General features: G+C 52.0%; 1 protein-coding gene across 17 annotated transcripts in view; it reads right to left on the reverse strand.

Moving 5' to 3' along the window:
• The window catches only part of TACC2 (transforming acidic coiled-coil containing protein 2), a 185,395-nt gene that overhangs the window by 88,292 nt on the left and 83,788 nt on the right, over window positions 1-13,315 (reverse strand). For 12 of the 17 annotated variants that reach the window (XM_073793857.1, XM_073793867.1, XM_073793862.1 and 9 more), the window contains one exon: window positions 1,985-2,155. The exons of the other annotated variants lie outside the window; for them this stretch is intronic. In XM_073793857.1, coding sequence (XP_073649958.1) covers window positions 1,985-2,155 — 171 coding nt within the window. The remainder of the gene's footprint in view (window positions 1-1,984; window positions 2,156-13,315) is intronic. 17 annotated transcript variants of the gene reach the window in all.

Genomic DNA, 13,315 nt, shown 5'->3' on the forward strand with positions numbered 1-13,315 from the left:
TCATGAATTGCATCAAATGAACCACGCTACTGTTGAGAGGTTAATAATAGGGCAACTGTGTGCTTGAGTAAATGGGTACTCTTGATACTACTGTCTCGATTTTTTTTGGTAAGTCTAAAACTATTCTTAAAAGAAATCTATTAATCGAAAAAAATTCTACCGAGAAAAAAAAATAAAGCCCCCAATCCTTAACATGAGCCACGGTGTGCCAACCACCGGCCCCTGACCACCGTGCTACCCCCTTCCCTTCTCTGCCTGCCCCAGCCTCAACGGGACCTCTTCAGTTTTGCTCCCTTCTCTTTCCTCAAGGTTTCTGCAGATGCTGTTCCCTCCCCTGCCCGTGTGTAGTTAAGTCCACTGAGCCTTCAGTTCTCAGCTTAGAAGTTGCCTCCCCCGGGAAGCCCTCGGGGACAAGGGACCGACAGAGAGGCAGGTAGACCTCAAGAGATAATGGGCAAGGAAGAGCGTCTGCTCCATGGAGTATCATCCAGATAAGAGAGATTCAGGTCGAGCTCCATCCCCAGCTCCTCATCACTGCGTGTTCTAGAACCACATCTGCACACAACGAGCCTCCTCTCCCCTGACTCCTCTGTTACTTCTGGACACTGGCTTGGCAGGTGATCATCAATGCATTGGCCACCCCTCGTACTCTCACTCTCTCCTTCAGCTTAGCTTTGGGCACCTCTGTGCCTCCCAAGGAGCAGGACTCTCTGAGGCCACGGGCTTCCCCTTCTCAACACGCCCAGGTGTGTTCAGCCCTCCACAAGAAAAGACTATCCGAAAATGCCCTTTAGAGGACTGAATAGCTAAGCAGAATAGTTTCTAATCAGAACCAGCTGTTTGCATAGAAACAGGAGTTCTGAATACTTGCTGTGATGATTAATTTTAAGTGCTGTCTTGGCCATTGTACTCAGATATCTGGTCAGTGTAGATGTTGCTGTGAAGGTATTTTTTTAGATAAGAGTAACATTTAAATCAGTAGACTTTAAGTAAAGCAGATTACCCCCCATAATGTGGGTGAGCCTCGCCCAATCAGTTGAAGGCTTTAAGAGACAAAGATTGTGGTCCCCCAAGGAAGAGGGAGTTCTGCCAGCAGACGGCCTTTGGACTCCAGCTACAGCATCAATTCGTCCCCAGGCCTCCAGCCTGTTGGCCTGCATTGCAGTTTTTGGATTTGCCAGTCTCCACATTTTCATGAGCCAATTCCTTCAAATAAATTTCTCTCTAAACAGGCAGACCTCCGAGGTAATACAAGTATGGTTCCAGGCCACCACAATAAAGCGAATATCACAATAAAGTGAGTCACACGAAGTTTTTGGTTTCCCAATGCATATAAAAGTTACTTTTACATTATACTGTAGACTATTGTGTGCAATCGTATTATGTCTAAAGAAACCATTGTACATACCTTAATTAAAAAATACTTTATTGCTAACAAATGCTAACCGTCATCTGAGCCTTCAGTGAGTCATAATCTTTTTGCAATAGTAACATCAAAGATCACTGATCACAGATCACCATGACAAATATACTGAGAAAGTCTGAAATATTGCGAGAATTCTCAAAATGTGACACAGAGACACGAAGGGAGCAAATGTCGGGAAAATGGAGCCAACAGACTTGCTCAATTCAGGGTTGCCACAAGCCTTCAATTTGTAAAAAACTCAACATCTGCAAAGTACAATAAAACAAATTATGCCTGTATATGTGTATATATATCCCACTGGTCTGTTTCTCTGGAGAACGCCAAGTAATACACCAATACTCACACAGGACGTCCCCTTTGTTACATGGAGAGCTTGCTAGCATGGATAAACTTCAGATCAACTACAGCCCAAACAATCACACATGGCATCACGGGTCCAAACTGTCAACGCCTTCTTGGCGCCATCCTAAATGCAGCTCCCCAGGGCCTAAGGGACAGAGACCACCAGGTCCCTCCTCTCTGGGGCCAGCGGCTTGGAAGGAGAGCTTTGTACAATACCTGCTTAAGTCCTTGGCTAGACCTTGGCAGGAGGGAATGGAAGCTTCGACTCCATCACCAGCTGGAGTGGAAGGCAAAGATGCGTGTCCATCACCAGCTGGGGCGGAAGGCAGAGATGTGTGTTCTGAGGCCAGGGAAGTGAGATCCGCACGGGCAGCAGCTGGGTGGGTGCTGGGGACACAAAGGGAGAATTATTCCCAGCGGAACTCGGCTCCTTTACGGCACATTCATCAGGCCCGCTCACCCCTCCCAACCCAGTCACACACATGGCGTTGGGTATTTAAAGACCCAGCACACTGCTGCCCCAGGCTCCCCACCGGGTTCCCCGGGCCTCTGCTTAGACACAGTCAGGGTGCACCTTCCAGTGCAGCAGCCCCCAGGCCAGGCTGTGAATTCCCCCCCCTCCTTAGGCTGCAGCAGAACCCAGGCTGCAGGCAGCTCAGGTGTCAGAGCACTCTGAGTTGTCTTGTTTGAGTTTTGTTTGGGGGAAGGGAATTTCATATGATCGTTTCTCATCACTTTTTAATAAGCAGTGAAACTCTGGGAGTTGAAAACTAAAATACAATTTTGCAAACTCCCCAGGATTTGGCCCAAAACTCTGAGGCTGAGAAAAGTCAAGGTGAAGAGGCTGATGTGTAACCAAGGAACCTGCACCAGGAACTTGCCGGGATCCCTCTTCCCTGGGGAAGGATTCCCAGAGCACAGCCCTGTCCCTGGTTTAATGGGTGAGTGCCCCCTGCTGGACATCCAGGGAAAGGCTGGGAGTGCAGGGAGCCCCCAGCAGGAGGGAAGGTAGCAGGGGCTTCCCTGGTGGCTCCGTGGTTTGGAGTCCGCCTGCCGATGCAGGGGACGCGGGTTCGTGCCCCGGTTCGGGAGGATCCTGCGTGCTGCGGAGCGGCTGGGCCCGTGAGCCATGGCCGCTGAGCCTGCGCGTCTGGAGCCCGTGCTCGCGCGTCTGCAGCCTGTGCTCGGCAACGGGAGAGACCACAACAGTGAGGGGCTAGCGTACCGCAAAAAAAAAAAAAAGGAGGGAAGGCAGAAAGGACGGCCACCTGCAGACACACCCTTGGAGCCAAAAGGCACCAGGCTTGGAGCTCAAAAGAGGTTCTGATCTTCCCCTTTGGCAAAAGCAAGACTAGCGATGCCGTCCACAGACTTCCAGGGCGGGCTAGCCCTCCCAGCCTCTCCGGCTGTCCGCACTGCTGTCCACACTCTGACTCAGTACCAAGAGCCTGAAACCCAGCCAGAGGTCGAATCTGGGGTTACGAGTTTCACAGCCTCATGCTGGGGACTCATTGCTTCCCTGTGGGCGTGAGCTCCTGCTGGCAGCTCCCGCACTGCAGGAAGGCAGGACGTTAGGGTTTCCAGGTTTCCGTGTCAAGGGTGTCCTGCTAATCTCCACCTCCTCCACGTCTCCTGCGAGGCTGGCTTCCCGGCCTGGAGGACGGCTGCCACGGGCACCGCACACCCAGTACAGCGAAAGAACTCTCAGTCTAGCCCCAAATCCCTGTCGCAGCTCTCAGCAGGTCTTGCAGGGCCGGGCTTCTGCCCCGCGCCTCGCCCCACGGTCCTCACCCTCTGCTCTGCTCTGACCAGCCGGGCCCCCCTCCCTGTGTTCCCACAGCACTGGCTGCCCCTGCTGTCTCCTGGCCTTGGAAGCCCCCCTCCTCCCCGGGCCAGCAATTCCTCCGCGTCCTGGCTTGGCCTTCACTATTCCGCAGCTACGAAAACAGCAGTAGCTCGCCCCTGCTGGTGCAAATGTCTGGGTTGGCTGTGTCCTAGGTGCCTGAGCCTGTGGGCCCGGGCCTGTGTTAAATGCTTCACATACGTGACGTCGGGAAGCGCCACAACAGCCTTTGAGTCAGATGTCACCACCCTCACTTTAGAGATCAAAGCCGAGGGAGAGGCGAGGTCACAGAGCGAGTAGGCGGGGGAGCCAGGATGGGAACCGAGGCTCTGAGTCCTTAACACTGCGTGACTCAGCACCGAGAGCCTGAAACCCAGCCAGAGGTCGAAGCTGGGGTCCAGCTCCATGCCCGCTTTCTAACGGACCCCCTAGCACACACCCGGAAGCCCCCAGCTCCTCCTCGGTGACTCCCATCACCTGGGACTTGAAGACCACGAGGGACACCGAACTCCCTGAGGACAGGGGCTTTATCTCTCAGATTCACCCCAGCAGCCCAACATCCAGCCGGGCCACCCACAGTGGGCACTCGGACAGGCAGAGGGAGAGCCAGGGACGGGGCGGGGGGAGTCCCGAATGGCTACGACCAAACCGGGTTCAGGGAGCAGAGACAGAGCTGGAACCACATGACCTTCTCCCCTGGGCCTCATGGAAACTAGGAGCAAAACAGAGCAGAGAGTAATGATCCTGGCTAAGCCCAGAGCAAGGCAATCCACACGTGAACAAAAATTACAATGAGCTCGTGGGCAGAACCGGCAAAAGTGCGAGGTGGGTTTACAGACGGCACGATGCCTTGGCTGCTCAAACTGCTGTTTGTCACAACATGGACAGTGGCTGAAATAACATTTTTCGTAAAGAGATGACTCAAACGAATAATGAAAACTATGGGGGGCTGTTAAGCTCCTTAAGAAAGCCATTTTCACACTCTGGAAAGCTACATTTATTCTTATCCATAAGCAGTGAACAGGCCACTTACAAACTCAAGCCTTTAGTCTGAAATTTGCTTTCGAAAGAAATGACACTGGCCGAGTCCCTTCCTCTGCACACCCCCTGAAGATTTTATTTAATTTAATGCAAACAGAGTAGGTGACACAGTTCGTGGACACAACTCCATCAAAGTGCAAGGAAAGGTTTCTGTCTTTGAAAACCCTGGCAGAGGGGAGGAGCTGTGGCCTCAGAACAAGGCCAACCCCACGGGGAAGCACAGTGACAGTCACACTGTGACGAGGATGCCTCGAGGCTGACCGCATCCCCCCACCCCTGAGAACACCCTGTGGTCCCCTCAGCTCTTCAGCCTGGAGACCGGATGCCTGCCCCCTCCACCCTTCACTTGGTTGGCACCCAGACCACCAGGGCCGCACCCTTCCGGCGCTGGCCTGTTCCCATCAGCTAAAGGCACCAAACAAATGACTCAACAGCTCTTTTAAGAATGATGGCGCCCCTCCCTCCTGGTCTGCAGGCTGCCCTTGTTCCAACCCCAGAGGCGGGGAGGTCAGGCCCCAACAGGGAAAGCTTCAGTGACTCACGACCGAAGTTCTGACACACGGGCACCTACAGATGCCTCCCGGCCCCACAGAACTCCCACTGTCCCCTCCTAACCCTCCTCCTCCCCCAAATTTCTCCCCAGCTTGGCTAGTGGCCCCACCAGCTGTCCAGGCCCTGGACCAGAAGTTGAGACTGTCCTTGACTCTCCTTGTTCTCTCGCCCCATCATCGCCCCTCCATGCTGAGCCACATCCCTCGTCCTTCCAGAATCTGTCCCCTTTGTCCTGCTGGTCCAGGCCTGCAGCCTCTCTGAGCAGGGCTCCTGCACATCCACCCCCAAAACACACACACAGACACCAGGATGTCCCAACTCGAGTTCTGATCAGCTCCTTTCTTTTTTATTTTTTTTTTGCGGTACGCGGGCCTCTCACTGTTGTGGCCTCTCCCGTCGCGGAGCACAGGCTCCGGACGCACAGGCTCAGCGGCCATGGCTCACAGGCCCAGCCGCTCCGTGGCATGTGGGATCCTCCTGGACCGGGGCACGAACCCGTGTCCGCTACATCGGCAGGCGGACTCTCAACCACTGCGCCACCAGGGAAGCCCTGATCAGGTCCTTTCATTGCCTGAAGGCCCACCACCCCCACTTTCCACGCCTTACACCTAATGAAGTACAGGTGAAACTCCCGGGCCTTGCAAGCTGGGGCTCCCGCAGCCCAGTTCTGTCCCCTCCCGGGTTTGTCCTCCTGTTGCCCTGACCCCACCAAGCCAGTCTCCAAGGGCTCCTGGCAGTTTCTTGCCTCTGTGTCTTTGCTCAAGCAGACCCTGACCCTGAATCCCCGCCTACCTCTCAGGCCCCCTCCTAGCCCACCCCATAATCATCCTGCAGTGTCACCCAAACAAGGAAGCTCCCCCCGTCCCCGGCAGGGGTAACGATGCCCACCCTGCATTGCCAGGCTGAACTGGGCCTGGCTTCTGCATATGCTGTCGTTTTCTGCTAACACGTCCTCTTCTCCTACTAGAGACTCAGCCACTGTGGTCTCTCCAGCCCCCAGCACGGGGCCTGGCCCGGAACAAGTGTGCAACACATGGCAGCTCCTTCCCTCCCGCCCCCGGCCTCCCAAACATGCAGGCCACCGACAATGGGACAACTGTCCTATCTTCTTGGAATCTCAGAGTCCAACCGTCTTGAGGTGGGACCAGCAACATAAGCTGCAGGAATGCAAATGAGAACAAAGTGGAAACGCAAGGCCCCGTGTGCCTAAACTATAAGAATTTCAGGAGGGTGACGGCAGCAGCGTGCTGAACCGAGCACGGGGCCCTTCTGAGCACAGGGCCCTGGGCGACTGCCCAGGTCACATGCCCATGAAGTCAGCCCTCGTTCCAGACCCCGAGGGGAAGCTTCCATAGGGCCCCTCCAAGGCCCCCTGAGCTGCCAGAGGGCCTTGTTGCTGGAGCAGATAACCAGGTCGGCCTCCCTTGCCAGCTCCTGTCCACTCAAGTCTCCGGTGAGCAGCAGTGACTTGTCTTAGAGACGTTATTCTCAGGGAGTCGGGCCCTTTCCAATGCCCAGTACCACTCCCAGCCCTCAGTGGGAACCCGTGGGCAGCTGTCAAGCCCAGCACAGAGCAGGGCAGAGGTCTGAGATGGGGTCCACATCTGCATTCTCAGTTGGTTTCTTTTTTTTCTTTTTGGCCATGCCACGTGGCATGTGGGATCTTAGTTTCCCGACCAGAGTTCGAACCCGTGCCCCTGGCACTGGAAGCGTGGAGTCCTAACCACTGGATCGCCAAGGAATTCCCCTCAGTTGGCTTCTGCAAGGCACTTACATTCACTTGCCCTTGATCTCCTCCCCTATAAAATGGGCCAGGAATAGGGCTGCAAAGACCCTTCTAGTTGTAAAAGTCCACTAATCCCTCTTCCCATGTGAGGAGTTAATCAATGTCTCTTATGGAATAACAAAGAAGCTGAATTCAAATTCATGTAAAGTATTTGTATTTTTGGAAGATGAAGGAAATGTTGATTTAATTTAAGCCTTTTATTTTTTAAGGGAAGAGCTGACCAAAAAAAAAGGGCAAATAAACTCACCATACTTTCAGCAGACAGAAATGGCATGTCAATCAAGGCATTCTTTCCTGCGAGGCCCAGCTGGACAAGACCTCTGAATCCTTCTCAACACAGATCCCTAAGGAACCACTACTAACGGGTCAGAGTTTGCCATCCCTGATTCAGTACCTCACCAAGGTCGTCACTAACAACAACTGGTCCCATTAACCGTTTGGATGCAGTCGCCACCCACACGAGACCTGAGAAACACAGAGCATGCTGCTTCAGGGCTGGCACTCAGCCCGACAGTCCTCCAAGCCCAGCTGTAGTGAGATGCCGTCACCAGCTGTTGTCTCTTGACACCCTGTTCAGGGCTTTTGAGTCCTTCTTGGCGGATCCCCCACTGAACTGATAGCAGGTTTCATTTCAGAGATCGGAGAGAGTTGCCAAATTAAGCCCCTGTCTAAGGACAAACACCAGAGTGACCCTGGCTGTCATGGGAGTGTGATAACGGCCCCCAAGATACAAGCCGAGCATATCACGTCCTGTCGGGCCAGATGGGCGAGAGCATCTTATCTCCTATTTCACATCACCATCTGGAAGGTATTAACACAATAGCCCTTCCTCACAGGCCCCCTTGATTTTTTTTCTTCCTGAATCCCCAAGTGCGCACGATCACGTAATAGGGCAAGAGCTAAGGCCAAAGACTCAGCTCAGGCTGAAAGTGAGATGCAAGCCAGAGAAAGAAAAGCGCTTTGAAATTGCTGGTTTGGAGAGCTACGTTCGGTCGACAGGAGCACCGGACAATCAGTCCCACCGAGGCCTGGGGTTTGATAAGAGGAGTCTCCGAGATGGGAGATCCTGCATCACCCTCCTCCGAGATGCAGCCGCCGAGAAGCAACAAAGCCCGAATCAGAAAGTGCCCGGAGAGGCTTGCAAACTGGCTGGCAACTCCAGACAGGCCCATCAGGTGATCTCTAGTCGCGAGGGAGATATGCCAGCCTGTGAAGAGCAGCCCACGTGAGAGTATAAATGCCACCGACCTTCAGATGTCTGGCCGTAGGCTGCCTCTGCACAGTTAACCCTGAACAGGCTTGTCGGTTCCCTCCCAGCACACTCATACCCTTTTCACAGAGCGAGTCTGTGCTCAGAGGACAGAGATGACTTTTAAGCTTGGCAGAAGCAAAACTTAAATCAGGAAGGAAAATATTAACTAAAGGAAAAGTCATAAATACCATCCCAAAACTACACGAGGCTTTGATCTGGGTTGGGTCATCCAGCACATTGATTCCCACCACTGTCTCTCCCAGTTCCTTGCATCCTCTTCCCAGGTGCAAGATTCCTTGCGTGCCTTGATGGTCCTTGGTAACAGAGAATGCAGAGCTGAGGATACCGAGGACAAAAGGAAACTGATCTCAGATATCCAAGGTTTAACTATTTATTCAGAAAGTCAAACCTACCTACTATAAGGTACAACCTACATAAAGGTACAACCTACATAAAGCAGCTTCAGAACCATGAAAAACCAAGCCACGAACAAAATCCTGTGCTAGTTTGAACCCTACGAAGCTGTGAATATTTTGACAATTGCCAATGTGGCGATTCCTGTGCTTCAACCTAACAGTAGCCAGCTGGACACCGGAAACGCAAAGGTTCTGAACAGATATGTACGTGCATCCCAACTGGCTCAGCCTGCCAGGTACTGGTTATGTAACTCTATCTCATGAGCACGTACCTTCATTCAACATGTGCCTTTTAAATGGTACAAAGGAATTCGGTTATTCAGAGAAGACTTTCAGGTGATCCCTTTTCTAAGTTAAAACAACAGCACCCCCACTTTATCCCTCGGTTTTTAACAAGGCGCTTGCTTAAATCAAGGTTCAGCTAACCTTTCTGAAGCAGTTGAACTCACCCACGCACACCCATAGCAGAAAGACAAAAAAAACTTATTGTGCAAACAGATGAAACCAAAAGAAACCACAGGATTTGGAGCAAGAGGAAAAACAGAAGCTGTAAGTCAGTATGAATTCCCTGTGCTTTCAACTGTGGAAAATCCTGAATTTGGAAACTCTAGTGAGATGATCGCGCTGAGCAGGGGCCATCCCCTACTCCTGGCGCTTTGGTCAGAAAGTTCAGCCGCCAGCTGCTGGGTCAGGCGTTTCCTACCCTGAGGAGTCATTAACAGCCAGACAGGTGAGGAGAAGAGCATCTGGACACATTGCTTTACCCAGTGGTTCTCCGATTGTGGACTCTAGACCAGCAGTAGCAGCGGCATCCGGGAACTTGCTAAAAAGGCAAAACCCTGGGTGCCTCCTCAGACCTCCTGAATCAGACACTCTGGGCTGGAAGTGGGTTATTTTGAGGCATGCTAACGTTTGGACCCCATGGACGTGAGTCAGGTGAGTAGTTTTCCAGCTGTGTCCACGGGAGACCTCAAGGTCTAAAGAGACCCCTCAGCCTGGATTCCTGACTACAGGAAAAGCACCGAAGGTTCCCAGATGTAACCAGGGTGCCCCATTTTACTCTGTTTAACAAATGGTAGTAGAGCTGGAAGGTTCCAATTGAAAAACAATTCTGCTGCTTTATTAAAAAAATAGAAAATATTGAACAGATGGGAGTGGCCACGGGCAATCTAGTCATTTGTAGAATGTTCTGGAGGGTCTGGGCTCGGCTTTCTGTGCCATCTGGGGATGTCAAAAGCCAAAGGGAAGCTCAACCACTTACAGGGGGTTCAGGGGCTGTTTCCCGAAGAGGGAGCAAGTTTGATGTCGTCCAGTGGCTTTAACTGGACAGAAGGGGAGCGTCAAAATCCCTTTCATTTTATTTGAGAATTGCTGCAGGGACGGGGGTAGCTTCTCTCTTTGTTCTCGTTCAGAAAGAAGAGTTGAAAGGGAAGGATCAGTACCAAAGAATTAGTAGCGGCAGAAAGGAGGGAGAGAGTCCTGCTCTGCTTTCTCTCTGGTGGCTTAAAGAAAATGCTCCAGCCCCACTTTTCTTGTTTTAATAATTTTTAACATATTTTTATTTTAATTTAAATTAATTTTTTAATTTAAGGTACCAACCCTGCTTCTGCGGGGCAGCAAACCTCTAGAGGATGTTGCAGGCTGCCCTCTGCCCAGGTTTGTTCCTTCCCCATCTCTCCTCACCTCTCCCCCTGCCTCTCCTGTCCCTGCTCTGAACAGGAAGTGGAGGGGGGGATCCTTGGGTGATGCTATGATCTGAATGTTTGTGTCCCCCCAAATTCCTATGTGGAAGTCCCAGTGCCCAAGGCGATGGTATTAGGAGGTGGGGCCTTTAGCAGGTGATTAGATCATGAGGCTGGAGCCCTCATGATGGGACTACTGACTTTATAAAAGAGACGCTGCAGAGCTCCCCAGACCTTTCCATCACGTAAGAGCACAAGAAGAGGTGTGCAACCAGGAAGAGGGCCTTCACTCAACCATGCTGGCACCCTGATTATGGATTTCCAGCCTCCAGAGCTGTGAGCAATAATTTCTGCTGTGTATAAGCCACCCAGCCTGTGGTATTTTGTTATAGCAGCAGGAACAGACTAAGACAGATGGGGTGGGGAGGCAGGGTCATTTCTGAGGTCTAAAAAGCCACCAGCACACACCCAGAATGCCCTTCTTAGTCACTCCCACAGAGCAGCAAGGTTAAGTACAGTTGATTCTCTTTATTCACAGTAACTATGTTCTATAAAGTCAGCCTGGACACTGAATTAGCAGACACTAAACCATTGCTCCTAGAGGAAATCTAGGGTTAGGTTCCTGCAAGCCACTGGTCCCAATAATTTTGTCAACCGATCAAAACATAGTCTTGCTTTATGTGAGTTTCTATTTAAAAACATCTTATTTAATATATAATTGACTCCTTAACACTGAATTTACAGTAGACAGCACTATAACTCACACCCAAACGAAGCTTATCTAACAAGTATTTTCTACATCAGGTACATCACAGCCTTCTTGCACTTTGAAACACTGGACAGCACTGTGCTTGGGGGCTATGTTAAACAGCAAAATCATCAACAAAATCACAAAAAGCACGGCACTAACTATACTGTGAAAGGACACTTTTCATAATACGAGAGCTGTGGCAAGAAGCCAGAGGTCGCCTTGCTCCACTTCAGCTGGGAGCACGCTCGTCAGGTGACTGAAATTTTTTGCTGCTCTACGTGTGTTCACAAATGACCATGAAAGAGCCATGAGTATCAATCTTGGGGTTACAAATAAATCTCAGCGAGGAAGCAAACTCACAAACACGGAATCTGCAAATAACTCGGATCGACCGTATTTTGTAGACAGAGTTGGTAACCAAAGCCAGACCAATCTCTGCTCCTACCAGAACTACCTCCTTCCCACCAATTTCCAGTAAAAATAGGACAATACAACTCCGGACAAAGGTCCAATCACACTGGCAAGGCACCAAAATTGCTCAGTCGGCATTGAGATCTACTGAGTCTTTCCACTGGAAAATAAAGCCAGAGAGCTGGCCAAGCTCTCAGCACTGATGAACTCAGTACTCAGCCACCGGTCCCTTCCTGCATCCTGTGATCACTCTCGGTCATGGTCACAGGTGACACAACTTCTTTACTCATGTCTTTCTCGGACTTGAGAGGCCAGTGATGTAGGCGGGACCCCGTGGCGTGGGGGGAAGGGGGAACCCGGCTCCCTGCAGCCAGTGGAGAAGCTCAGAACCAGGTTCGGTAGCCAAGCTGGACCTGCTTCAAACCCCAGCTCTGCCACTCACTAGCCACGTGTCTCTGAGCCTCTGTCTGCTCACCTGTAACACAGCAGTCGTAACAGAACCCCCTACCTGCTGGGGCTGTTGTGAGGATTTACGGAGATACACTCCGCATGGTGCCTGGAGCACAGGAAGTGCCCTAGTGGGAGCTTAAAGAGCAGACATCACGGGACTACTGTGGGGCCTGGGGCAGGTCATTCAAAATACACAGTCTCGGGTTGAGGCGCTAACTTCAGAAGCGTCAGTAACACCCCCCGGTGGACATTAGTTCTCCTGAGTCACCCAGCCAAGTCCTCCTGTATCCTCTGCTCCCACGGCCCCTTGGCGTCCCTCGAGCACTGGATGAGGATGATCTCAGCCCCACTCCTTTCCCTAAGGGAGGCTGAGCCTCTCTGGCTGCAGCTGGAGGTCCCTTGGCCTTGCTACAACGGTGGGGGTCAGGGAAGGGCCATGGGGGAGGGGAGGAGGCCGAGCACAAGGACGGAAAGGGATGCCCGACTTCACCCTGGAAGCTTCTGCACGCTCCTTGTGTGCTGAGGGCCTTGTTGCCCAGCTAGGATGCCTCTTTTAAGAAGTTAAACTCATACGTAAGAACTATGGTTGACCCCCACCTGTAACAGAAACACTCGGAATTCGACGTCAACGTGCAGCTGCCTTAGAGCATCTGTTTCTGGCCTGGAGCTTCCTGCTGTGTCAGCCCTGCCCTCACACTTCTCCTCCACCAGGCAAACCTCCTCCCAGTTTATGAAGAGGCCTCTTGACGCTGTCCCAGCAGGACAGCGGGGACGGGGCAGGAATGGACCGCCTGTCCCCCAAGAGGGCCGACTTCGGGGGTGGTTAGTGCACACTGGCCCCCAAGCAGGCAGACAAGGAGACTCACCCCCGTCTTCCCTCTAACCCCGTTCAAGTGTACTGCCCTTCCCCAAGGACCAGCCCGGGCCAGGCTGGGTACTGTGATTCCAGAGGTCGCAGCGGATTCAGTTCCTCCCTGCGAGGGCATTCGAGACAGGTAATTCATAGGGATCTGTGAAGGGCAGTGACACAGGGGGAGAGGGGTGGCTGCAGGAGTTCAGAGGGAGGCTCCTGTCTCAGCCTGGGGAGAAGGGACCCAGTGTCTGTCCCGTTCACTATGGTTCCCCAGTGCCATGCACCATCCGGCAAAAAGCAGCTGTTTTACTAATACAAATACAATTAAAATGTGTGTGTGTGTATGTTATATGAATAGAGAGAGACACATATAGACGTGTGTAGAGAAAGAGACTGTGTGTGTGTTATATAAATATAGAGAGACTCATACAGACGTGTAGAGAAAGAGACTGTGTGTGTGTGTGTTATATAACTATAGAGAGACAAATATAGACGTGTGTAGAGAAAGAG

Source organism: Tursiops truncatus, chromosome 16 (genome assembly GCF_011762595.2).
Source record: "Tursiops truncatus isolate mTurTru1 chromosome 16, mTurTru1.mat.Y, whole genome shotgun sequence".
NCBI lineage: Eukaryota > Metazoa > Chordata > Mammalia > Artiodactyla > Delphinidae > Tursiops > Tursiops truncatus.